This window comes from Oncorhynchus kisutch, linkage group LG2 (assembly GCF_002021735.2).
Source record: "Oncorhynchus kisutch isolate 150728-3 linkage group LG2, Okis_V2, whole genome shotgun sequence".
Taxonomy (NCBI): domain Eukaryota; kingdom Metazoa; phylum Chordata; class Actinopteri; order Salmoniformes; family Salmonidae; genus Oncorhynchus; species Oncorhynchus kisutch.
In genome coordinates this window covers 50241022-50268916 of record NC_034175.2, presented here as the reverse complement: position 1 = coordinate 50268916, position 27895 = coordinate 50241022, and the positions used below count along the sequence as shown (strand labels likewise).

General features: G+C 42.0%; 1 protein-coding gene across 1 annotated transcript in view; it reads right to left on the bottom strand.

Moving 5' to 3' along the window:
- The window catches only part of dgkg (diacylglycerol kinase, gamma), a 195083-nt gene that overhangs the window by 149395 nt on the left and 17793 nt on the right, over nucleotides 1-27895 (bottom strand). The window contains 2 exon segments of the mRNA XM_031796900.1: nucleotides 3615-3691; nucleotides 15658-16111. Of these exon segments, the coding sequence (XP_031652760.1) occupies nucleotides 3615-3691; nucleotides 15658-15733 (153 nt within the window). The 5' untranslated portion in view covers nucleotides 15734-16111.

Below are 27895 nucleotides of genomic sequence, written 5' to 3'. Positions count from 1 at the left end.
AATTCCCAATATGTTATCACTATGCTTTCAACTATCTAAAAGTACATCAAAGTTCAAATGGGAACAAGATGTCAGATCTTTTGTTTATTTACACAGCAACTTAATGTGTTATCACTGTGCTTGATCTAATAGCACAATCAAATGACCTGGATTGCAGTTAGTTGAGATTACATGGTACAAGTGATCAATGCCGTTTGAGATTCTGCGCAGATTATTATAGCAATTGTGAAGATCTCCACAGACCTGTGACCCTGAACATGCACGCTTTCATCAGACATGTATTGTTACAGTAAACTCAAAATGTGGCCATGAATGTGTTACTCATTTTAAGGTTGAGTAAATACTGTTACATTAGTTTGTAAGATAGCCTTAACATTAGGCTATTTATTGTCTTACAAAAGTAGTACATTGTTAATGTTGTAAATGACTATTGTAGCTGGAAACGGCAGACAGAGGCCCATTATCAGCAACCATCACTCCCGTGTTCCAATGGCACGTTGTGTTAGCTAATCCAAGTTTATAATTTAAAAGGCTAATTGATCATTAGAAAACCCTTTTGCAATTATGTTTGCACAGCTGATAACGGTTGTCCTGATTAAAGAAGCAAACTGGCCTTCTTTAGACTAGTTGAGTATCTGGAGTGTCAGCATTTGTGGTTTCGATTACAGGCTCAAAATGGCCAGAAATAAATAACTTTCTTCTGAAACTCATCAGTCTATTCTTGTTCTGAGAAATGAAGGCTATTCCATGCCAGAAATTGATTTGGAAAGGCACACACCCGTCTATATAAGGTCCCACAGTTGACAGTGCATGTCAGAGCAAAAACCAAGCCATGAGGTCGAAGGGATTGTCCGTAGAGCACCGAGACAGGATTGTGTCGAGGCCGAGATCTGGGGAAGGGTACCAAAAAATGTCTGCAGCATTGAAGGTCCCCAAGAACACAGTGGCCTCCATCAACCTTAAATAGAAGAAGTTTGGAACCACCAAGAGCTGGCTGCCTGGCCAAACTGAGCAATCGGGGGAGAAGGGCCTTGGTCAGGGAGGTGACCAAGAACCTGATGGTCACTCTGAGACAGAACTCCAAAGTTCCTCTGTGGAGATGGGAGAACCTTCCAGAAGGACAACCATCACTGCAGCACTCCACCAATCAGGCCTTTATGGTAGAGTGGCCAAACGGAAGCCACTCCTCAGTAAAAAGCACATGAAAGCCTGCTTGAAGTTTGCCAAAAGGCCCCTAAAGGACTCGCAGAGCATGAGAAACAAGATTCTCTGGTCTGATGAAACCAATATTGAACTCTTTGCCCTGAATGCCAAGTGTCACATCTGGAGGAAACCTGACACCATCCCTACGGTGAACTGTGGTGGTGGCAGCATCATGATGTTTTTCAGCGGCAGGGACTGGGAGACTAGTCAGGATTGAGGGAAAGATGAACAGAGCAAAGTACAGAGAGATCCTTGATGAAAACCTGCTCTAGAGCACCCAGGATCACAGACTGGGGTGAAGGTTCACCTTCCAACAGGACAACGACCCTAAGCACACAGCCAAAACAACAAAGGAGTGGCTTCGGGACAAGTCCCTGAATGTCCTTGAGTGGCCCAGCCAGAGCCCAGACTTGAACCCGATCTAACATCTCTGAAGAGACGTGAAAATAGCTGTGCAGTGATGCTCCTCATCCAACCTGACAGAGCTTGAGAGGATCTGAAGAGAAGAATGGGAGAACATCCCCAAATACAGGTGTGCCAAGCTTGTAGCGTCATACCCAAGAAGACTTGAGGCTGTAATCGCTGCCAAAGATGCTTCAACAAAGTACTGAGTAAATGGTGTGAATACTTTTGTAAAGATGATATTTCAGTGTTTTTTAGTTTTTTATACATTTGCTTAAATTCCAGGTGTCTGAATAGATTCTGAATGCACTGTATCTACAGCTTGGATAGTTCCATCTGAGCCACTGTCTTAATCTTAATCCTATACTTTAACTTTTAGTTTTGGTTGAGATGGAGACCTGAGTCCAACATATCATTTGTTTGTCTTCTGCATGGATAGCTCCATCTGTGCCACTGAGTCTGGCTTTATTTCCAGTTGGTCTAGAAATGAATAATGTATGTGTTGGATATACTTATCCATTTGAACCAACAATCTAAGGTAAAGAATAGGACTAAATATAGTCAAACTTTAAATGCACTTTAAATACAGTTTGATTTGATTTAAATCCTCTTCTTCAACTTTTGTTTTTGGTTGAGATGGAGACGTGAATCCAACATATTTATTATTAAGTTGTAGATTCCATTTGAAATCAACCCAAACTTTAAACCCTAGGCCAATATGTATTGTCTATGTTGAGTTGAATCCTGGGCTGAATTTAAACAATAGCTGTTGATGACTTCCCAAATGCTATATAGGCCTAAATAGCATCATTGATGATATAGGATTGTTATAGTATGGTTACATTTCATTTGCTTTGTTGAACCTACTTCGATAGCAACAGTGAAACTATTAAGTGGAGATTTCTAAGCAATCATTCTCACGATAGCACATTGGTAGTAGTCAGTGACACATAGAAAAGCTAAGCAGGACTGGGCTTGGTTAAAACCCTAGATGGTAGACTGAATAAATAGCTGTAGATAGATCAACTCTCCAAGAGGAGGTGCTGTCCTGCCTATTGTTTTTTTCTTATAGTGGATATTATGTTGAAGATCTGACATCTGACGTTGTTTCAAAGGTATAAATTCAACATATTTTATACAAGGTTTGTCAATGTTAAAAATTGGTTACCATGATGACATAATCCTGTGGTTGAAATCTTACCCTCAAAACAACAGTATGTTGATTACTTTTTTCAAATCCAATGTATTTTCCACGTAGATTCCATGTCACAATACTTTGACAAATTATGTCGAAACAATGTTGATTCAACCAGTTTGTTCCCAGTGGGAAGAGTCACCTCGCTCGTTCCCACACAGTGCAGAAAATACCACCGGCCTGGCGCCTGCACTTGCTGGCTTTGGTGATCACACCACAGGCCACATGATGTCTGAATCCAACAGGGCTCTGATGGCGCCAACCAGCCTCTGTGAGGCTGTTACTCATATCACAGTGCTGAGTTATAAGGAGGAAGAAGGGATGCACCCTGGCTGGGAGAGGAGTAGGGCGGGGGTGGTGGGGTGGGGGGTAGGGGGAGTGGGGCGGTGACCCATTCAGACAGACCATAATAAAAATGTCAGCTCCACTTGTCCTTCATAACTCATCGGCCCTCTGTCGTCACTTCGAAGTTAAAGGGCGTCAGTTGGACGTTGATGGTGAGTGCGAGGGAGGGAGGAAGTGTTGCTCACCTTACTACTGTCTAAACACAGCGGATGACTTAGCGTATCAGTGATGGAGCAGGGACTGAGTCAGGGGATTGCCAGGGTCTTAACAAAAATAATGATGATCTCACTCAGGAAGGGGAGGAAAAGAGAGGAGGGGAGGAGAGGAGAACAGAGGAAAGGATAAGAATGACAGTGAGGAGAGGAAGGGAAAGGAGAGGGAAAAAATGAAGGGAAAAAGGAGAAGAGAAGAGTGGAGAAGAGAGGATAGGTGGGAGGGAGAGAAGGGTTGAGGTAGTGACGTACTGTACCTGCTCGGGATTGTACTTGGAGAGGACTCCTTCACCGTGAAACTCCTCCAGAACATCCTTGAGCTTCTTGGAGGAATCTGAGAATGAGAAAGGGATGAGAGAGGCTTTATAAACCTAATCATTTAGTCATTTTGGCACCAGGCGAGGATTGTCTTTTGGGCGCTAGCTGTATCTGAGAGGAACATCCGGGTAGATCATGAGGCAAACATTTCACAGAGGTGAAAATAAGTTTAGCTAACTAATTAAACAAATAGACCAATTAAGCCAGGACATTTCCTTGGAATACAAAAAACCTTCAGAGCAAACATTATCTGAATGTATCAACTCTGTGGAGTTAGACTGGACACCCCACTCTCTCTTCTCTTTCTAATACAAGAAATAGCACATTAAATAAGAAATATAGACCACAGAAATATAATAGGTTGGATAAACACTCCACTCTCTCTCTATTCTCTCTAGTACAAAATACCTTAAAATATACGGAATAATCTCTGGAGTTGGGTATAGAATTAGATCTATGGTTTGCATGCCTCACACTTTCTCTCTAATATGCAGCAGTCCAGTTCGTGTTAGGTGAGCTGAGTAGTTTAGATTTGGAAAAAACATAGCATACCTTATCTAAGTAAATCATCTTTGTGGAGTGAGGCTGGACCCGCTCTCTCCTCTCTCTAAAACAAAGGCCAACGAGGTGTTGGGAGATCTGAGGAGACTGACTGACCAGGCAGGTTGTGAGTCACAGGGACCAGGGTAGGGTGTGTTCCTACCGGCCATGGGTAATGGTGATTTACACCCAGAGATGCTAATCTCTCTCAGGGCGGAAAGACGCTACAGGAGGCTTCCCCCAACAGACCCAGAGATAAACTGTCCTCCTCCCAAAGCCAGTTACGTCATACTGAGGCAAGGCAGGGATGCAGGGAATGCAGTGTTAAACCCTTATCTAACCAGGTGAGTTGAATTAACGGTGTCCACATGCTTCCCATCGAAAACAGGTCATGCATATGTTATGACGACATTTTGGGAAGATTTTCTCGAGGCAAGCTGAAGTCTACACCCCTTCATCGGTGATTGGCCAACAGTAGGGATCATTTACATGCACATTTTTTGACTTGAGAAATACTGGACCAAATATCTTACGTCAAAATTAATGGCACATTTCTTGAGTTATCTTCTTTTGAGGTGCATACTGGTTACGATGTCTCAAGATGGGCAAACAGTACTATTGCTGCTTTTTTCTTGTTTTCCAAGGTCTGTTGAGGGAGTATGCGAGCACACTCGTTTGGTTCGTAATACATGCCTCCCGCTTTTGCAGACACGCCCCTCCCTTCCGGCAACTACCAACCTGGAGAGTGGAGGAGGGTCGTGGCAGGGGACAACAATCTCCAAGAGCCAGTGAGACTCTCATTCCAGGGCGACACGGCTTGCAAGTCAAACAAGAAACAAGCTAAGGGACTTCTTCCTCTCCCCATCTGGATATGTGCCATGGCAGGAAGACATGGTTAGGAGAGGACAACTCATCCCAAGGCCAGCCAATCATACAGAATAGGCATTTGTTTGGACTGCTCACACACACACATTGATGGATGCACAGACTCACACAGTTCTTATTTCTTGAACTTTGAGCTAAAATATAAAGTTTAAATCTTGTTAATACAATTTAACTTGATTCTATGATGTCTGTGTCCATTCATTTAGATTGAACCGTGTCACACAAGTAGAACAAAGCCTGTAAAGTCTGTGGCACACAGCTCTTCTCAACGTTCCCAGTACTGGATAGAATGCATTCAAATAGAATGCATTGAAACATCTTGTATTTAGATGAAGAAACATAGCTATTTCTGCACACAAACATAAACCTTTATTATGCATATGGTCTCAATGTAAACCACAATTAAAAAGTCTCTGCTAAGAACATGCATGTAAATAGCAGGTGTCAATTAAATATAATTAGTGTCAGAGTGTAGATACAAATATTCCTGAACAATAGTACAAATGTGTCTGAAAAACAGATCTATACAACATTTTTGTTGTTTACAATAAAATGAAAGTGTCTAGTGCCTGACTCCTGGGATGTCTGAACAACAACAGAACAAGTTGTTAATTTTACTGTGGTCCCAGTTGTTCGGTTCATGTCCTCTTCTTGAAGGTCATGCCCTGCGTACCCAGTCGGTAGTTCGACCATGATAACTACAAGTTTAGTTAGCTGGGTCCACAAAATGAGTGCCTTTGGTGTCATTCTGGTATTTTAAGTAATGCAAAATTGTGCATCAAATATTGAATTTTAAAAGCCTGACAATTTGATGAAGAGACCTTTAATATAGACCACATGGAGAATTCAATAAATCCGATTTGTAATATGGTAAAGACTTCCTAAAGTGCAAAAATTCAGCATTTTGACATGTTCCTGTCACGTCCTGACCATAGAGAGTCCTTATTTTCTATGGTGGAGTAGGTCAGGGCGTGACTTGGTGGTTAGTCTAGGTTATTATGCCTATGTGGGGTTCTAGTTTTGTTTTTCTATGTTGGTGATTTTGTATGATTCCCAATTAGAGGCAGCTGGTAATCATTGTCTCTAATTGGGGATCATATTTAGGTAGCCTTTTTTTTCTCCACCTGTGGGTTGTGGGATATTATTTATGTGTTTTGTGCATGTGCACCACTTAGTCACGGTTCGTTGTTTCTTTATTGTTTTGTTTTGCTTAAGTTTCACTTAGAAATAAAGATGTGGAACTCAACCTCCGCTGCGCCTTGGTCCGCCTCTACACACGATCGTGACAGTTCCTCTGTGCATCCTCTGAGACATCCAGTAATATTTCAACCCCATTAACCCCAACATTTCCCCAAGTTTTCACCATCATTGTAGAGCCCTAGTTATTTTGGTTGCTTTCACAGTCATTTCTGAAAATGATGATTTATTCTGTATAAGGTCATTAAGGTCAACCCTGTTATGTGAGCTGAACTCTCATTTTAATAAGGTGAAACTTTTAATTAACATTTAAACAAATAAACATTGAACATCTAATAGTCAGATCATAGTGTGGTTCTACTCTTTTTGGACATTTTCTGGTGTTTTGTTGTGGGAAACTGAGTGAGTGGAGCATATATACCTGCTGGAGCACGTGCTACAGGTGTGTGTTGCTATGGTGTCCAGTGAGCTGAGATAAGGCAGGGCTTTACCTAGCAAAGACTTATAGATGACCTGGAGCCAGTGGGTTTGGCGACGAATATGTAGCGAAGGCCAGCCAACGAGAGCATACAGGTCGCAGTGGTGGGTAGTATATGGTGCTTTGGTGACAAAACGGATGGCACTGTGATAGACTGCATCCAATTTGCTGAGTAGAGTATCGGAGGGTATTTTGTAAATGACATCGCCAAAGTCAAGGATCGGTAGGATAGTCAGTTTTACAAGGGTATGTTTGGCAGCATGAGTGAAGGAGGCTTTATTGCAAAATAGGAAGCTGATTCTAGATTTAATTTTGGATTGTAAATGCTTAATATGAGTCTGGAAGGAGAGTTTACTGTCTAATCAGACACCTAGGTATTTGTAGTTGTCCACATATTCTAAGTCAGAACCTTCCAGAGTAGTGATGCTTGTCGGGCATGCGGATGCGGGCAGCAATCGGTTGAAGAGCATGCATTTAGTTTTACTAGCATTTAAAATCAGTTGGAGGCCACGTAAGGAGTGTTGTATGACATTGAAGCTCGCTTGGAGGTTTGTTAACACAGTGTCAAAAGAAGGGCCAGATGTGGATCAGAGAATCATCAGCAGCAAGAGCGACATCATTGATATACTGTATACAGAGAAACGAGTCAGCCCGAGAATTGAACCCTGTGGCACCTGTCGTGACGTTGTATTAGTTAATGTGACGACTGTTGTTCATCGAATGATTAAAGTTTCTAACTGCGTGATTAACTGAATCAAGCAATTATATAACTCATTAACCTGGGGCACCATGGGAAAAGTAGTTTTTATTGAGTTTCTATTTCCCAAATTAAATCAAAGAATATCAGAATATCGATTTTACCACAGCCGCTAATTAACCAGTTGCCTCTACCAATCTCGTTCTGAACGTCGTATAGCCCATGAATCTGCACGGACCCGGGTCTCACCAATGAGTTCGTAAAACACCAATCTCTAGGTTGATATCGCGGTGTGCAGCCTGGCAGGTATCAACCGAGCTGAAGCTGGCTGGTGTCAGAGTTAACGGTGAAGTCCGCTAGCAGTGGTTAACTGACTACTAGCTAGTAGCTGGCTTGCTTTTGATGGGGGTTCCGATTCTAAAGTATAAAAATAGCAGATCCATACCACATTGGGTGAGGAGGGTTGCAGGAAAGTATATTCGGTTCGTAGATGGAAAGTGAGATTAAAATAAATACTAAGTATATACAAAAAAACTGAGGAAAAACACATGTCCGACTGCTACGCCATCTTGGGGAAAAAAAAGTGATTGACGTAACAGGAGAAAAACTTGTTGTACAACCAAATTTAGAAATTGCACTTAAAAAACGAAATTCTGTTTAGTTTTTTGCCCTAGCACTAGAAAGCTGATTCAGATAATCAAAGCTTGATGATGAGTTGGTTATTTGAATCAGCTGTGTAGTCCTTGAGTAAAAACTAAACGTGGACCCGGGGGGTGCCGAACCGAGTTTGGTAAACCCTGCCCTAAGCGGTCGCTTATGTCGCCCAGTGGCTAGGGCCGGCTCTGGAGAAGGCATTCTCATTCACTAAATTGCTCAAACACATCTATGCATGCAGGTATGAGTGTATGCAAAGCACAGGTACACGCACCGAGGCAAATCTCTGATCTGAGCAATCATAAAGTATTTGCTCGCTGAATCAGTTATTAATAGATCATGAACTGAGACAACATATGCTACAGTATGTCCAGTGTATTTACCATAACAGCATCCATTAACCAGATCAGACAGCTAACTAGACTGTAGCTGTAGCTAGTTTCATTTGTTTTCTTTGTTGTCACTACAACTCTGGATAAGAGCATCTATTGAATGACCAACATTTTGATGTAAATGTAAGCCAGACTCTCATTGAATTACAACAGAACAGAAGCCTGTAGGCTAAATGCAGTGGGGACTGAAGAATCACAGCCAATAGTTAGAAGGTTAACAGTAAATTGGCATCGTACGTCATCAGCATTCCTTTGCCTTCAACTTCATTTCCATTATTAATTCTTTATAGAAGAGAAAAACAGCACTGAGCCAATTAGTATGTAACGCAAGGGGAAGATAAGATCAGAACACTGAGTAAAAGAATGGCTGCATCTCAAACGGCACCCTATTCTCAATACAGTGCAGTACATTACGCTAGACTACTGTGGGGGAATAGGGTGTCATTTGGGACGAAGCAAGCTTTTCAGTGTAGTGCAGCTGGGCTCATTGAACTGACATGTGGCTTTGTAATGGACACTAACCTTTCACCTCACATATTATATCTCTCCTTTATTAACCCATATTGGAAACAGACACATGTCATGTATATAGTAACATGAACACAGACACAGTCATCCATCCAACACACCAGACCTGGGTTCAAATAGTATTTGCATTCTTTCAAATACTTCATATGCACTTGACTGACCTTGTCTCGCACAATGGAACAAATGGAATAGTCCCAAAAGTGCAAACCCCCCCTCCGGGTCACTCAAGGCAGGCTCAATAAAACACAAAAAGTATTTGAAAGATAAACAAGTACTTAATTAACTCCAATCTGCTGTACAGTATAACAGACACTGCCACCCACCCACCCATCTACCCACCCACTCAGCCACCGCCAGCATTGTGGTCCCTGACAGCAGGTCCCAGACACATCTCCATCACCATCACCAGGGGTCTAGGTGCTACAGTACATGTGACTGAGGGCCCATTAGCAACCCAGCATAAATAGATATAAAATATCCTCCTCTCATTAGCACAGCAGCATCAAAATAAACAAGCCCTTTATCACTCTGCTCTGCGGAGAGGGGATGTTCAGCCAGGGACAGAAAACAGGCCTTAGAATGTGAATGGAAGAGCTGGGATCTTTTTCACCTCAGAGTGGAGCTCAGGATAAATAATTCATATACAGTGCCTTCGGAAAGTATTCAGACCCCTTGACTTTTTCCACATTTTCTTACGTTACAGCCTTAATCTAAAATGGATTATAATAGAAAAAAAATCCTCATCAATCTACACATAATACTTCGTAATGACAGAGCAAAAACAGTTTTTTAGAATTTGTTAGAAATGTATTAAAACAAAAAACAGAAATACCTTATTTACATAAGTATTCAGACCCTTTGCCATGAGACTCTAAATTGAGCTCAGGTGCATCCTGTTTCCATTCATCATCCTTGAGATGTTTCTACAACTTGATTGGAGTCCACCTGTGGTAAATTCAATTGATTGGACATGAGTGTGCAAGAGCACAGAATAACTGATACATTTACGAACACTCAACACCCGCTGAATATGGCCGGTGTCAGTAAACATCGGCAAAAAAGCTTAGTTCAATTGTTGTGGTCACCTAAGCTCTGGATAACATGAAAACAGCCTAACCAGCTATGTTAAGGCAAGTAAAATGGTCAGAGTAAGGTGTTCTCTTATTTATGTTTAGAAGTAGCTAGCAAGCTAGCTAACTTTAGCCAGTTAGCTTGGGTGCTTGACTGCCGTTGTGAGGTCAGAATGCTCGCATCAACCCTACTCCTCGGCCAGAGCGTCCAGTGTGCGCTCTAAACGCGAGAGCAAAACACCCTGAATTTACAAACAGACAATCTGACAACGCTATGAATTTACGAATGCCCAGAGCACATTCTGAAAGTTCTTTGGCGCTCCAGAGTGAATTTATGAACGCACCCTATATAAGGTCCCACAGTTCACAGTTCATGTCAGAGCAAACACCAAGCCACGAGGTCGAAGGAATTGTCTGTATAGCACCGAGACAGGACTGCTTCAAGGCACAGATCTGGGGAAGGGTACAACAAATATTCTGTAGTATTGAAGGTCCCCAAGAACACACCGTGCTTCTACACCTGCATTGCTTGTTGTTTGGGGTTTTAGGCTGGGTTTCTGTACAGCACTTTGAGATATCAGCTGATGTACGAAGGGCTATATAAATACATTTGATTTGATTTGATTTGAATGACCTCCATCAACCTTAAATGGAAGAAGTTTGGAACCACCAAGACTCTTCCTAGAGCTGGCCGCGGGAGAGAAGGGCCTTGGTCAGCGAGGTGACCAAGAACCCGATGGTCACTCTGACAGAGCTCTAGAGTTACTCTGTGGAGATGGGAGAACCTTCCAGAAGGACAACCATCTCTGCAGCACTCCACCAATCAGGCCATTATGGTAAAGTGGCCAGACGGAAGCCCCTCCTCAGTAAAAGGAACATGAATGCCCACTTGGAGTTTGCCAAAATGCACCTAAGACTCTCAAACCATGAGAAACAAGATTCTCTGGTCTGATGAAACCAAGAATTAACTATTTGCCCTTAATGTCAAACTTCACATCTGGAGGACACCTGGCATCATCCCTACGGTGAAGCATGGTGGTGGCAGCATCATGCTGTGGGGATGTTTATCAGCGGCAGGGACTGGGAGACTAGTCAGGATCGAGGCAAAGATGACTTGAGCAAAGCATAGAGAGATCCTTGAAGAAAACCTGCTCCAGAGCGCTCAGGACCTCAGACTGGGGCGAAGGTTCACCTTCCAACAGGAAAACGACCCTAAGCACACAGCCAAGACAACATATGAGTGACTTCTGAACATTTCTCTGAATGTCCTTGAGTGGTCCAGTGATACGCCAGTGAATTAATACTGGGTGATATTTAGCATCCACACAAACGCACCTACGGAGTGTGTACCTTTCACCTGTTTCAACGCAGGAGTGTACAGTACCACTTAAGTGGTTTAGTTGGCTGTAGAGATTGACTGTTCACCATGGACACATATGGAGTCACCTACAGTACCGCTTACTTCCAGCTCGTCTGGATCGCCATATAGGCCTATGTTACTGAGCCAAACTGAGCCAAAAATAAACCAAAACAAACAAGTGTTTCTGGATAGAGAGAATGAAAAAGAAAGAGCCAGGAGTAGTATTGTTAGCTGTGGCTGTCAATAAATTACACAGATGAACAAGGCAAAGATATACAATAGCAATTTGTCCTTACTAGAGGTGATGTAATCTAACACAGAACCGTTTATTTGTTAGACTTTGTATTTAATCCATTTCTGTTTCAATGACAAGCTCACTCAACACTTGAGTATATCCCTAGACAACAGATGTACTGCATATGTCCAAGGAATATAAGTACTGTGTTCTTAGGTACAGTAGGTCTATGCATATAGGAATCCTCAGATAGAAAAACTAGGTTTCTCTCAGACACCACAATCTATTTAGTTGTTGTGTGGCTTTGTATCTGCTCAATAGGTTGTAAGGAAGTGAAAAACGAAACCTAATCTATTACAGGGAAAGCCAGACTAGTGATGTATTCTCTTTTGACTAGCAAATGTCTGTGGTGGGAAGACTGCTGATACGGATGAGTCACCTCATTAAAGGAAAAATCAAGCAAAATAGTGTAATGCTAGAAACAGTCAATTGGGAGGGGAAAAATACTAGTCTGCATGAATCACTTAACTTCAAGCACAAAGAAAAACAACAGCCTAAGATATACCACCTAGGCAAATGGGTAGGAAGTTAGGCTTCAAAGGGGGAGCTGCATTGCTTTGGCCTCTCCTTACTCGGAATAGCCATGGTTATTCGAATATTTCTTTCTTCTCTTTCTTTGTTCTCAGGCAGGCCAAGTCTGAATATTTTGTCTGTTACCACTGATAACCTGAATGACCCTAGAAAGTTTTGGAAGGCTATTAAGTCTATGTCTGGTAACAGTAATGTTAATGAATTACCGTCATGTGTTTCGAAGGACTGTTGCTGTATATGACAAAACTGAAATGCTGAATTGTTTCAATGAGCACTTTGTATCATCTGGTAGGCTGTTTGATTCAGTGTCCTCTGTCTCTGTACAACCCTGTGTGGATGAACCAGTGAGAACTGGTCAAACCTTTAGCTTTTTTACCATTCTCAGTGCAGGTGGTACATAAAGCCCTGAAATCCTTAGATCAGAGAAAGCCTGCAGGTCCTGATCTTTTGGATCCCTGCTTTTTAAATCTGGCAGCTGATTTCATAGCTGAACCACTTACATATCTGTTCAATCTAACCCTGGAATAATCTAACCCTACCACTTTTAAAAGGGGGAGATCAACTCTTTTAAATAATTATAGGCCAATCTCAAAGCTGTCACCCCTGGTGAAAATACTTGAAACGCTTGTGAATGAACAGCTAAAATAGTTTTTTATGAATGTACCAATCAGGCTTCAGGAAGAAGCAGAGCACAATTACAGCAGCCATGAAGGTTTTAAATGATATCACTGAAGCCCTTGATAAAAAAACAGCACTGTGTCTCACTTTTTATTGATCTCTCTAAGGCTTTTGATACAGTTGATCATGCTATACTAAGGCAGAGATTGTTGAGTGTAGGTCTTTCAGAGCATGCAGTTGCACGCAAAATTTCAATTTTATGCTGATGATGCTGTTATTTACTGTTGTGCCTCGTCTCTTACAAAAGCTTTCCAGAACTTACAAACTGCTTTTTATACTATTCAACATACCTTGTGTCAATTGAAGCTTATCCTCAATACTGACAAAACTAAGTTAATGGTGTTTTCTAAAGCAAGAAATAGACCTCTGAACCTTTCACCTCTTACTACCCGTCAGGGCAAGGAGATTGAATATCTTGGATGTCACGACTTCTGCCGAAGTCGTTGCCTCTCCTTGTTCGGGCGGTGCTCGGCGTTCGACGTCACCGGTCTTCTAGCCATCATTGATCCATTTTTCATTTTCCATTGGTTTTGTCTTGTCTTCCCACACACCTGTTTTCAATCCCATTCATTACCTGTTGTGTATTTAACCCTCTGTTTCCCCTCATGTCTTTGTCAGAGATTGTTTATTGTCAGTGTAGTGTTTTTTGTATAGGTGCGCGAGGGGTCTTCGTACCCATATTTGTTTATATTAATTTTTCTATTTAGTGTTATGGAGCATGTTACTTGGACATTTATTAAAAGACTCCATTTTACACTCCGTTTGACTCTCCTGCGCCTGACTTCCCTGCCACCAATACACATATATCTGACATTGGAATTTTAATTGATGACGGCCTCTCTTTTAAATTGCATATTCAACCACCTACAAAAAAATTGAAGCTGAAATTGGGATTTTATTTTAGAAATAAGGCCTGTTTTTCTTTTGAAGCCAGAAGAAGGCTAGTATCAGCTACATTTATGCCTTTACTAGACTATGAGGATATTTTATATATGAATACTCCCGCTCAGTGTTTGAGATCAATTGACACCCTTTACCATGGCACTTTGAGATTTATTTTAAACTGCAAAACCCTTATGCACCACTGCACTTTGTATACCAGGGTTGGCTGGTCTTCTCTAGTCACTCGTAGGCTCAGGCACTGGTATACTTTTATTTACAAAGCCATTTGGGGGGTTTACTACCTTTTTATTTGGGCATTTTTATTGTTCAGAAATGTGGTGGGTACTCTTCGTTCGCTGGACTTTATCCTGCTAACTGTTCCAAATGGCCAAACTGAATTTGGTAAAAGTGCTTTTATGTACTCTGCGTGGTCTTGGAACGCCTTACAAAATACTTTTAAACTGTAAGAACTTGTCCCGATTGGTATTTTTAAATCACTGATGAATGATCTTGAGACTGATTCCCTGACCTGTCAATGTTTTTAATTTGCTGGTTTTGATTTTGTTATACTCTTGTGAATTCTATGGTTTTTACTAGATTACTTTTAGTTTTTCATGTTGTTTAATGACTTGGTGCAGCCTATCTTGGCCAGGGCGCTCTTGAAAAAGCCATTTTAAATCTCAATGAGCCCTTCCTGGTTAAATAAATAAAATATTAAAATATCCGAACGGATGTTAGTATTTGATTACTTACTTGATTACATGATCCATGTGACATTACTACACACAATGATATAACATGACATTTCAAGCTCTTAATTTGATGAAACACACTTTTGAATGTAGTTTTTATGACGTTCGCCCCATAAAAAGACAGTGCAGCCCACACAGGTTTCACTCGTGAAAGTTGTTGTTGTTGTCAGCCAATCAAAGTGGCACTGCAGTCAGAGACTCCATTCTAATCCATGCAAATTGGAATTAAAATTACAGAATGAAGTTAGCTAAATGTTACTGTTAATTTTACCCTTTTTTAACTTGGCAGGTCAGTCAAGAACAAATTCTTATTTTTAATGATGGTTGTAAGACAGATTTCTACCTTGTTTGCTCAGGGATTTGATCTTGCAACCTTCCGGTTACTAGTCCAACGCTCTAACCACTAGGCTACCTGCCACCCCTGTTCAAAGGCCGTCATTGAAAATAAGAATTTGTTCTTAACTGACTTGCCTAGTTAAATAAAGGTAAAATAAAATTTAAAAAATACAAATACAAATGAGAAGGAGTAGGCTACAACGAGCAACTGACAGGTAGGCTGATGTTTAGTCTGAATGGAGTTGCTGTAGACAAGAACGGGGAGTGCAACAAAATATCCCAAGCCTCTGCCTCCCCCTCCCCCTCCCCCTCCCCAGCCCCGCTGCAACAGCAGCAAGCCACTCTCCCCTGTGTTTCGCAGCTTCAGCAGCATGCAAGTACCCCAGTATAAACAACTTTTTTTTTAAACACATGTATTTCGACTATCTGGATATCCCCTCCAAAAATCTGGATATTATTCGAATAGTGAAATTATTTCAAATTTCCATCCCTACTCCTTGCACAACCTGGCAATTGACTCTCATGCTGGTTACCTAAGGGTATCACAGGTATCCGACCTGGGTCAAATACATTGATTTAGTTTGCACTTTTGGCGAAAATGAACTCAAGATCAGTGTTTGAATGTGCAGTATTTGACCCAGGTCTGACAAAGGTATTGGCATTTTTAGCTCAATTTACCTATGGGTATAACCATTGCTAGTACTCACACTCGCTGTACTGCTGCAGCTGTCCAAACTCAGACGGACTCAAACACTCCCAGTTCCCAACTCCATCTCCCATCATGATGCCAGCTGGGGGAGGTGAGGGAGGATGGTAGTGTGCCTCTCAGGGTACAGAGGTTCTAGTGCTGGTTATCCCTGGGTGGTGAAGAGGAGTGAGGTAGAGCTGAGGAGGTTAACTGTCATCCCAAATCCTTCCCAGTGAGTGGAGGTGGTGGTAGAAACAGATGCCAGAGATGGTGGGGTGGGGGAAGGGGGATAAGGACGGGCAGTATGTGATATGGAGGTCCAGCTAGAGGCAGGTCTCTAGGTCTTTCCCGCTCTCTGACGTCAGACTCAAGCTGTTCCCCTCATCTCTGGTAGGAAGTGATATGTCCACAGCCCACAGTCAGTCCACACAGGGTCCCTTAGCAGGTCTGCTGCACCAATGACCTATAATGACCTAGATAGATAGGGGGGGGGGGGGGGGGTAGAGAGAATGTGCAGCATAGCTTTTATCAAACCATCTTTCACCATTTAAGAACACAGAGTACATACATAGAATACAAACAGAAAGGTTATACCCCTGTTGCTTATCCCGTCCTGGATAAACAAAAACCACATACAGTATGTAGAGTTAAAAAGTGTGGCTCCTAAATGGAGCCAGCTCTGCTCTGTGGAAGAGAAATCAATACATCTCTCTGGGTGGACATCCTCACAGGGATGCAGCCAGGTGGAAAATGCACAGCAGTTTACCAGTTCATAGACACACACACACTCACACATGCACACACACAAATGCGCACATGTTTGTGCACACACACACACACACACACACACACACACACACACACACACACACACACACACACACACACACACACACACACACACACACACTCACACAAAATGTACTCGTTCAAGGACAGGGAGGAGGGTGGGGAGAAAGATTCAAGCATCAAACATCTGTAAGGTGTAAATCAGGGGTGTCAAACTCATTCCACGGAGGGCCGAGTGTCTGCAGGTTTTTGGCTTTTCCTCTTAATTAAGACCTAGACAACCAGGTGAGGGGAGCTCCTTACCAATTTGTGACATTCATTTATCAATCAAATGTATCAATCAAGAGGGGAAAGAAAACCCACAGGCACTCAGCCCACCATGGAATGAGTTTGACACTTGGTATAAATGCAACAGAAGGAGAAACAGCAACACAGGGGAAGGATCGGGGAGAGGACCTATAACTGAGGCCAAGGTTGTGTGATGATAGCTGCCCTACCCTCAGTGAGAGTTAGGTGATGATGTTAGCCATGGGAGCTCATCACAGAGGTGTAGATTGGACTCCTGGGGTTGGTGTGGAGAGATCAAAGTTGAATCTCGTCAACCACATATGTACTAACACAAACACACACACACGCGTATACAGATGCACAAACGCAGACACACACACTTTCATGTTCACACACATTTACACACGTGCATGCAACATGTACAAGAATACTGAATAGACACACACTGTGATTTGCAACTGATCCAATTCTATGAGAGTTTTTCTGATGCATTCTCTTCCTAGAAGTTGTAAAGATGAAAAACTACAATATTTAACAGTACTGTGGCATGGGATGACTTGATTGGCAGAAAGAGGAGAGGGAAATTACAAGAGAGATTTAGTATACTAGTTAGGTAGACCTCAAGTGTAGACTGACAGAACAATAATGAGAGAGAATACCATGTCAATTCTGAGAGAATCAGAATAGTAAAAATTAAATTCTTCTAGGTATTGTAAAGCATAAGCTGATTTGAAAGGTCCAGATAGGAGGGATGACTAGAGAGACCTAGTTTGATATAGGCAGACCACAACTGCTTGGCATCCGACCACAAGGCGCTACAGAGGGTAGTGCGTACGGCCTAGTACATCATTGGGACGGATCTCCCTGCCATCCAGGAAGTTTATACCAGGTGGTGTCAGAGGAAGGCCCTACAAATTATCAAAGACTCCAGCCACCCAAGTCATAGACTGTTCTCTCTGCTACCGCACGACAAGTGGTACCGATGAACCAAGCAATAAGACTGCTAAATAGTTTGTTAAATAGTTAACCAAATAGCTACTCGGACTAACATATATATATATATTTTACTTATCACATACGCTGCTGCTACTGTTTATTATCTATCTTGTTGCCTAGTCACTTTATTCCTAGTTATATGTATACAGTATTTACATCAATTGCCTCATACCCCTGCACATCAACTCGGTACTGATACCCATGTGTATAGTTACCAGAATAGCCAAGATATCAATACACATTGTTATCAATACACGACCCCGCCCTGTGCAACTGGGTACTGGACTTCCTGACGGGCCACCCCCAGGTGGTGAGGGTAGGTAACAACATCTCCACCCACTGATCCTCAACACTGGGGCCCCACAAGGGTGCGTTCTGGGCCCTCTCCTGTACTCCCTGTTCACCCACGACTGCGTGGCCATGCACGCCTCCAACTCAATCATTTGCGGACGACACTACAGTGGTAGGCTTGATTACCAACAACGACGAGACGGCCTACAGTGAGGAGGTGAGGAGTCAGGACATTAACCTCACACTCAACGTCAACAAAACTAAGGAGATGATTGTGGACTTCAGGAAACAGCAGAGGGAGCACCCCCCTATCCACATCGATGGAACAGTAGCGGAGAGGGTAGTAAGTTTTAAATTCCTTGGCGTACACATCACAGACAAACTGAATTGGTCCACCCACACAGACAGCATCGTGAAGAAGGCGCAGCAGCGCCTCTTCAACCTCAGGAGGCTGAAGAAATTCGGCTTGTCACCAAAAACACTTACAAACTTCTACAGATGCACAATCGAGAGCATCCTGTCGGGCTGTATCACCGCCTGGTACGGCAACTGCTCCCCCCACAACCGTAAGGCTCTCCAGAGGGTAGTGAGGTCTGCACAACGCATCACCGGAGGCAAACTACCTGCCCTTCAAGACACCTACACCACCCGATGTCACAGGAAGGCCATAAAGATCATCAAGGACAACAACCAGCCGAGCCACTGCCTGTTCACCCCGCTATCATCCAGAAGGCGAGGTCAGTACAGTTGCATCAAAGCAGGGACTGAGAGACTGAAAAACAGTTTCTAGGCCATCAGACTGTTAAACAGCCACCACTAACATTGAGTGACTGCTGCCAACACACTGACTCAACTCCAGCCACTTTAATATTGGGAATTGATGGAAATTGATGTAAAATATATCACTTTAAACAATGCTACTTAATATAATGTTTACATACCCTACATTATTCATCTCATATGTATATGTATATACTGTACTCTATATCATCTACTGCATCTTTACGTAATACATGTATCACTAGCCACTTTAAACTATGCCACTTTGTTTACATACCCTACATTACTCATCTCATATGTATATGCTGTACTCGATACCATCTACTGCATCTTGCCTATGCCGTTCTGTACCATCACTCATTCATATATCTTTATGTACATATTCTTTATCCCTTTACACTTGTGTGTATAAGGTAGTAGTTTTGGAATATGTTAGGTTAGATTACTCATTGGTTATTACTGCATTGTCGGAACTAGAAGCACAAGCATTTCGCTACACTCGCATTAACATCTGCTAACCATGTGTATGTGACAAATACATTTTATTTTATTTTATTTATTATTACGTGTTATACCTTTTATATTATTTCTCTATTTTCTTTATTTCTGCATTGTTCGGAGGGGCCCATAAGTAAGCATTTCACTGTCAGTCTACACCTAGTGTTTACGAAGAATGTGACAAATACAATTTTCTTTGACATTCTAGTGTGAGAGAGAGAATACAGTGTCTCTAAATATGGTGGGGAAAAGTGTACATTTGTCAAGCCCTGTGTGGCACTAAAAGTATACTATAGGGGAGAGTGGGATACGTTGAGCCAGCCCTTCCCACTGGGCACACACTAGTTGAATCATCATTGTTTCCACTTCATTTCAATGAAATGATGTTGAACCAATGTGGAATAGACATTGAATTGACGTCTATGCCCAGTGGGTTGTTTCTAGGAAACCAGATACAAAATGAATTACGTGGCAAATAATTAGGAAGAGATCATCATTTCATGGAGTAGATGAAGTTTAGCGTTTTAGAAACTATGCAACTAATTACTACTGTTAGTTATTTTGCAACTACTTTGCATGTTAGCTAACCCTTCCCCTAACCATAATCTTAACCCTTTAACCTAATTCCTAACCCTAACCCCTAGCCTAGCTAATCTTAGCCACCTAGATAACATTAGCATTAGTCACATAGCAACCTAACTAACGTTAGCCACAACAAATTGTCATTCATACAAAATGGATGATGGAGATCCACAAATTAATACATACCATAAAACATTACATATCAGACTATATTGAGTTTCCCCAGATGTAATTTTACTATGTTATGTCTACCCCTGAGTCCAGGTTAGATTTTCACAAAGTCAAATGAATGTATTGTGTTATAGGTTTCATGATGCTTGTATCTAAACCAAAGTTGAATGTTTTAAGATTGTTTTGTACAGCATTTGAGGTTCCAAACCTAGCATCTTTTTAACTGTGTGGGATAATATAGTCAGAATATTTGCCTTGTGGTATGTTGAGCCAATAGCCAACATACAAATGATTATAACATGTTGCCAGTTTAATGCACAATATTGTTGCAATGTGTCATGCATATGAACTCAGGATAGTGCATTGTTATAGAGCAGATATCATCATGCCCTGTGTTCACAAACGTAAAACAAGCAGGGGTCTAGCCCCTTCAGGTTCTTGAGCGAGCAGGCAAGGAAGTGAGAGAAGGGAAGAAGTCCATTCGAGCAGCATCAAGGGATGAAAAAATAAACTGAATGGCACTGAAGAGGTACAGTACATGAACAAAAAAGAAAACAAACATGTACCTGTTTCGAAGGAGAGGCAATGATACAGTAGCAGAGGCACACAAGGTCTTTTCTGACTACATGAAGGCTGAGCTTGCTAATTATATTAAGAATCTTGTGGACCAGTTTCATGGGCTTAGTAGCCTCAAATGCAGAGAACTTGTCTACGAATTTGCACATTGAAACAACATCCCCGTCCCAGACAACTGGTCAAGAATTGGAAGGGTAAGTGATATTTAACAGAGAGATCTATATCTAAATATAGGCATACATTTAAGATATGCAATATACCACATCCCCATGAATTAAACCTTGACCTACCAGCACCATCACCCACTGTCACAGGACACCACCACCCACTTACCCCAAGGCGGCTCAACTTACCCTGTCCCTATGCCAAGAGACCACATTTTTGGAAAAGCTATGTTTTCAAAACTGTGATGTTTACATGAATTCCAAAAATACACAACATCCTGAAATATACACTGAGTGTACAAAACATTGCACCCTCTTTTGCCCTCAGAACAGCCTCAATTAATTGGGGCATGGACTCTACAAGATGTTGAAAGCGTTCAACAGGGATGCTGACCCATGTTGACTCCAATGCTTCCAACAGTTGTGTCAAGTTGGCTGGATGTCCTTTGGGTGGTGGAACATTCTTGATACACATGGGAAACTTTTGAGCGTGAAATACCCTGCAGCGTTGCAGGTCATGACACACTCAAACCGGTGCGCCTGGCAACTACTACCGTACCCCATTCAAAGGCACATAAATATTTTGTCTTGCCCATTCACCCTCTGAATGGCACACAGATACACAATCCATGTCTGAATTGTCTCAAGGCATAAACATCCTTATTTAACCTGTCTCCTCCCCTTCATCCACATTGATTGAAGTGGATTTAACAAGTGACATCAATAAGGGATCAAATCTTCCACCTGGATTCACCTGGTCAGTATATGTCATGGAATAAGCAGGTGTTCTTAATGTTCTGTGCACTCAGTGCATGTAAATATCTTTGTTAGAAGGAATATTATATTTCCCTTAACTTCTATCAAGTTAAAGTAGTGATGCTCAGCATACCCCATTCTCTCCTACTTTACTGAAGATGTGGTCAGACAATATGGAGGATCCACTACTCTAATGGCATTAAAAAACATAAAGAGACCTTTGTCTGTACATAGACTATGGGGCAGCATCTAGGCCTATTTTCAGTACCTATTCTCAATACAACCTAACACAGATGGTCTGATCTCTATGAGTATGGTCTGTATTTGTCCATGTTCCTGTCAAATCATCCAGTTCCTGGAAAGTCATTTGAGAGCAGATTGTCTGAGCTTGTGTGTGTGCTTTTCTTACTATTTGAGGGAGCCTGGCAGGGAGCCAGGTGGGTGTTAGTTCCCGATATAATTAAAGTGCCCAGTTGGTGTTTGATTTGGGCAGTACTTTGCCAGCACTGGGCCAGGTTACATCTGTCAAGCTAGCCTGGCACAGCTTTATCAAACCTGAGGTACAATATCTTCTTTCCTGTTCATTTTGATCATTAGTGTGATCCAGAGTTTCATAACATCATTGTTCAGTTTGTCCATTAATCATGGCTGGTGTTATTTCTGTTACTCTCCCATAACAGCAATAAATATGAATATGTTTCCCCACAGGAACAGTTTACTTCCAACTCGGAGTCCCAAAAAAATAGAATATTATCATATTCCTTTGAGAGTACCAAGCTAGTGGAATATATGGAAATCATCATATTTGGAGCTAGCGAGGTCACGTCTCAATTCTCCTGCCTATCAGTTCTTAACAAATGACTCGATGAATCAATCAATATCCATTGCTCAAGTTCTATCAGTATGACTTTTGCTCAGGTTGACACCTGGTTATGTCATTACTTCACAAATTGCTGAGTGGACTATCCTGACTAAATATAGATTAATTGATTGAATACACTTAGACTAATGAAGATTTGAGTTTGTGTAGGCCTATCTCAAGGGTGAATGGATGTAAAAACCCAACTGTGAAGCACCACACGGCCATACTGTTTCTGTAAACAGATGAGTTGAATAAGGTGCTATGGGTTTGAGAATGAAGGAAGGCAACAAAAAAAAAGAACAAAAAAAAAAGAAAGTATGAATCCAAATGATTGGATAATCAAGCCTGGAAGGAAGTCTAAAAACAGAAATGTGTTCAAAACTGGTCAGCCTGCGGTCATGTACTTTGTAAATATACTAAAATAGACCAAACAAACATTCTCCATGTGTAGCCTATCAGTCTCCCCTTTCTCTCCTCTGTCTCACAGCCAGTCACAGGCTGTAATGAGTGCGTACTGGCGGCAGAGAAGTCAGACGCAGGAGAGCAAAGACTGTGTTACAACGGCGCAGTTTAACAATAAAAATCACCGTGAACAAAAACAATATATACAATGGGACAAAACCCCTTCGCACGCCAGACATAACGTGCACATACATTTACAATAAACAATTCCGGACAAGGACATGGGGGAAACAGAGGGTTAAATAACCAACATGTAATTATGGAATTGTAACCAGTTGTGTGGGAAGACAAGACAAAACAAATGGAAAATGAAAGGTGGATCAGCGATGGCTAGGAGGCCGGCGACGCCGACCGAACAAGGAGAGGGACCAACTTCGGCGGAAGTCGTGACACAGGCAGTCAGGGAGAAAAAGGTGTTGTTCCAAAATGAAAGTTCTGTCGTACCTGATAACTTTCCAGGTGGAGGTGGAGGACAGAGAGAGGAGTGGAGCTGGTTGTCTGTGTGTGTGTGTGTGTGTGTGTGTGTGTGTGTGTGTGTGTGTGTGTGTGTGTGTGTGTGTGTGTGTGTGTGTGTGTGTGTGTGTGTGTGTGTGTGTGTGTGTGTGTGTGTGTGCGTGCGCGTGTGTCATTTCACAAGAACATTTTATCTTGTTACTTACTTGGAGTTCCCCGAAAAATCTGAGAATGACTATGATGCATGTGATATGTGAAATGCAAACCATGATGCCTTCACTGCACGTCATCAGAGTATGTGGGAAGACAGAGCATACTATGAGCTCAATTATACAGACTAGGAATCGGGGAATCCTTTTGATACACACCTCCCCCAGTCTGCAGGACAATGACAAAACATGACCTGTGAGTGGTATGAGTAAGGCTTCTATTTGTAAGTTTTTCCACAGGAAGAAGAGTCAGGTCTTGTGGTCCCCCTGATGATTGAATGATTCATGCAATGAGCAACATTTCAACCCTTATTATTTCTGAGTCAGAAACTTGCCAAAAGCCAATGAGAAAAAAGCCCACACAGACACAGACAGAGAATCAATCTAACCATCCTTTTGCCAGACCTCCTCTCTTTATTTAGTGTTCTAATGGACTGCATGCAGTAAGGTGTTCAGCCATTTAGACTGTTGATTTTGCGAAGAAAAAAGAGAGGAAAGGAGAGTGGATATTACCACCTCTAAGTTTATACTCAGCCTCCCATCTCTCAGCTCTGTAGAGCACTACCACTACTACACTGTGATAATGAGGCTGCAGCAAGGCTAGTTCAGACGTAGAGCATGCATGCTTGGAGATTGGAGATGTACAGTGGAGGTGGAGGACAGAGAGAGGAGTGGAGCTGGTTGTGTGTGTGTGTGTGTGTGTGTGTGTGTGTGTGTGTGTGTGTGTGTGTGTGTGTGTGTGTGTGTGTGTGTGTGTGTGTGTGTGTGTGTGTGTGTGTGTGTGTGTGTGTGTGTGTGTGTGTGTGTGTGTATGGCTGTGTGTGTTTGTGCATGAATCCGGGGGAAGGAGAGAGGGTAGGGTAGGGGAAATGAGGGGAGGGGCCGAGGGGGAGGCAGAGGCACTTTCCGATCAACGGGATGGGACTTCCCCTCTGTGCAGAGGGATTCTGTTTGCTCACAAGGTTGCCTAGCAACTCTGACGTCATACAGTAAGTGTGCACACAACAAGCACAATAGGAGGAGGGGGAGGTAGGGGGAGGTTCAGCAGCAGAGTGGCACCTTGTGGATTAGTACTCTCGACAGTTGATATGTCTAGAAAGGTACAGTACCAGGCCAGTCTGGCTGTATTTTTACTTCTGATACTAAGATGCTCTGTCTGTTGCAGATCATCATTCTCCCAAGTCGTCCTATAATAACCTGGCAGGCCCCGTTTTTCAGGAAAGCTTAAGGTGCGCTCTGCCTCCTCTCCAATCCAAGCAGCTTTTCCACACACCTAGAACCTAATGCTTCAATATAGTCAACATATTTGTTGTTTAACTTTTAAAATGTGTTACATTTTATATGTGGTGTAATCACAACCAGTCACAATGTTTTCATCTGATTAGGCTACTTCAAAAGTCTCCTGTAAGCATGCACACGTTCGACCAAAATCTAATTCCAGCATCATCAACATGGCCTGACATTAAACAGGTTTCCATCCAACCTTTTTATGTGAGTAAAGTACATGTTGGATAAAAAGGTCACAACATCATGGGAAAGCGTGCAATATATTAGGCTAGATTAAACAAATGATTATGAACTTCACAGGGTGGTGAAAGTGCATGTTGATGAGCTTGATGCTCCTTTCAATAAATACTGAGGGTCTTATTCTGGTGACATGATAATCGATGCTTGGCTGCCGTTTGACAAAAAAAACACAAAACCCCCACTTTTTTCCATAATTATCTCATCATGTAGTAGGCTATACCTGCATTGTATCTGCGAGCTGTTCGCTGGAGCACATGTGTAGTACCAGAGTGGGCACACTCGCTGTACCTACGCAAACATTTTTTGTGACAAAACCATCAGTAGGCCTAGAGATTAAAATGCGATGGAAACCCATTTAACTTGTATTTTTTATTCGGTACCTGGGAATTTATGCGATAAAGTTATTTTTATGCACTACATATTTACTCACAGAGTTTTATCCACAGGTCAATTGAATGGAAACAAATCTGATGGGAAAATGCGCATATTGTTTTTATGCAGATTTTAGAATATTCACATGGAAATCTGGCGCCAATTGGATGGAAACCTATAGACACCCTAAAGACAATGGCAAGTGTTCTAGTCCAGTGTCACTTTGATTAGTCCTGCACATCATGGTTCACCAGCAGCCCTAAACATCTAAAGAATAAGCTACAGACCAAGAATTGTAAACTCCCCTCTCATTCTCTTCTGGAGTTTGAGAATTTTAAGTGGCTAGGCTGTCTATCTGTGGGAAAAAAGTAGTATTTATTCAACTTTTTTTCTTGTTGTTGTAATTATTACGCTCCCCAATTGATTCAACTTGGTCTGGTCCACAGACTTATCACGGACTCAGCCCCCAGGTACTTAACTATTTTTCTTTTGTTAGAGATGTACACCAGCGTATTACCAGAGCCAGAGACTCTAATATTCACTGTTTTAAATAATAAATGAACTATTTATTGTGGTGCTGAAAATGCAAGCCATGATATTGAAGCATCCAAAGTCAGTGTGCTTTGTTTATTGCATTGTCACAAAAACCTGTTGGTGGAACATTTGTTGCATGTATTTTATATAATTATAAATATGGCATCTTCATTTGGAAAATCAGATTTCCCACTAGCTGATCATTGTCTGCTGCCGGCTTTGGTCATAGTGTAAGCCTAATGAAACAGGCAGGGAGAGGGTGCTTGTCCGCGGTGGTCTGCAAACCCTCAACCTTCTGTCCCGTAGCCCTGCGTGACATCGACTGTGCCACAAAAGCATGCTGAAGTGGCAAAGTTAATACCACGTTTATAAACACAGGGTCGCTACAGTTATTGTTATGTGTGGTCGTAAACATTATTCTTAGTTAATTTTATGATGGGGAGGGTGTGCAAAAAGCATTTCAGTACAAAATAAGTGCTGTCCTTAATGAGCTGCAGTGAGTCAATCAGCCATTCAGACTGTTGATGTGGGGAGGAAAAGAAAGAGGAAAAGAGAGTGGATATTACCATCTCTAAGTTCATACTCAGCCTCTCGTTCCTGCAGAGCACTACCACTACTACACTGTGATAATGAGGCTGCAGAAGTACAGACGTAGAGCATGCATGCTTGGAGACCTACAGTAGAGGTAGAGGACAAAGAGAGGAATGGAGCTGGTTGTCTGTGTCTGTGTGTGTCTGTGTGTGTGTGTGTGTGTGTGTGTGTGTGTGTGTGTGTGTGTGTGTGTGTGTGTGTGTGTGTGTGTGTGTGTGTGTGTGTGTGTGTGTGTGCGTGTGGGGCCGAATGGGAGACAGAAGCACTTGCCAATCAATAGGATAGGGCCTCCCCTCTGTGCAGAGAGGGATTCTGGCTTGCTCACAAGGTTGCCTAGCAACTCTGACATCATACAGTAAGTGTGCACACAACAAGGAGATGTACAATAGGAGGAGGGGGAGGTAGGGGGAGGTTCAGCAGCAGAGTGGCACCTTATGGATCAGTTTCTGTCTTAGTGTGGAGTATGTGTGCATGGGCATGTGAATACACACAAAACATGATCGTTTGCAGTGCAAGTCAACCTGTGACGTCCACACACGATGTGGAAGGACCAATCCACTACCACAAATTATCGTGAAATAGACACAAATTACTTTTGCTAAATTTGTGATAGAAAAACGAAAAGAAAAAATGGTGTCCACCAGACTTATTTTTATACAGTGCATTTCAATCACAGATGAAGGTAGTAAGTTATTAAGGCAGAAACAATAGGAGGGAGGTTGGTTGGGGAGGATGGGTAGGTGAATACGCAGCCAAAATGTTGTGTGTTTGAACCACATGATAGACAAATTTATCATTTTAGCTAATTACCAACTTTGCAACTACTTACCACTTTTTAACTACTTAGCTAGCATGTTACCTAACCCCAATCCCTACCACTAACACTCATACCTAACCATAACCCCTAATTCTAACCTTAAGCCCTAACCTAGCTAATGTTCGACACAACAAGAAAAACGTCAATTGGGCACGAATGCTTTCTGAATAAAATTTTGTGGTGGACACAAAAAAACTTTGTGTGCCTGTCACAAATTTCAAAGAAGTAATTTGTGTTTATTTAATGATAATCTGTGATAGTGGGTTGAAAGGACAGAGTATACTGAATTAACTCAATTACAGTGCATTCGGAAAATATTCAGACCCCTTTTTTCATATTACATTACAGCCTTATTGTCACGCCTTGGTCTTAGTATTTTGTGTTTTCTTTAATTATTTGTTCAGGCCAGGGTGTGACATGGGCTTATTGTGTTGTCGTATTGGTTTTTTTGTAGGCATTGGGATTGTGGCTGATTAGGGGTGTGTCTAGCATAGGCTTGGCTGCCTGAGGCAGTTCTCAATCAGAGTCAGGTGATTCTC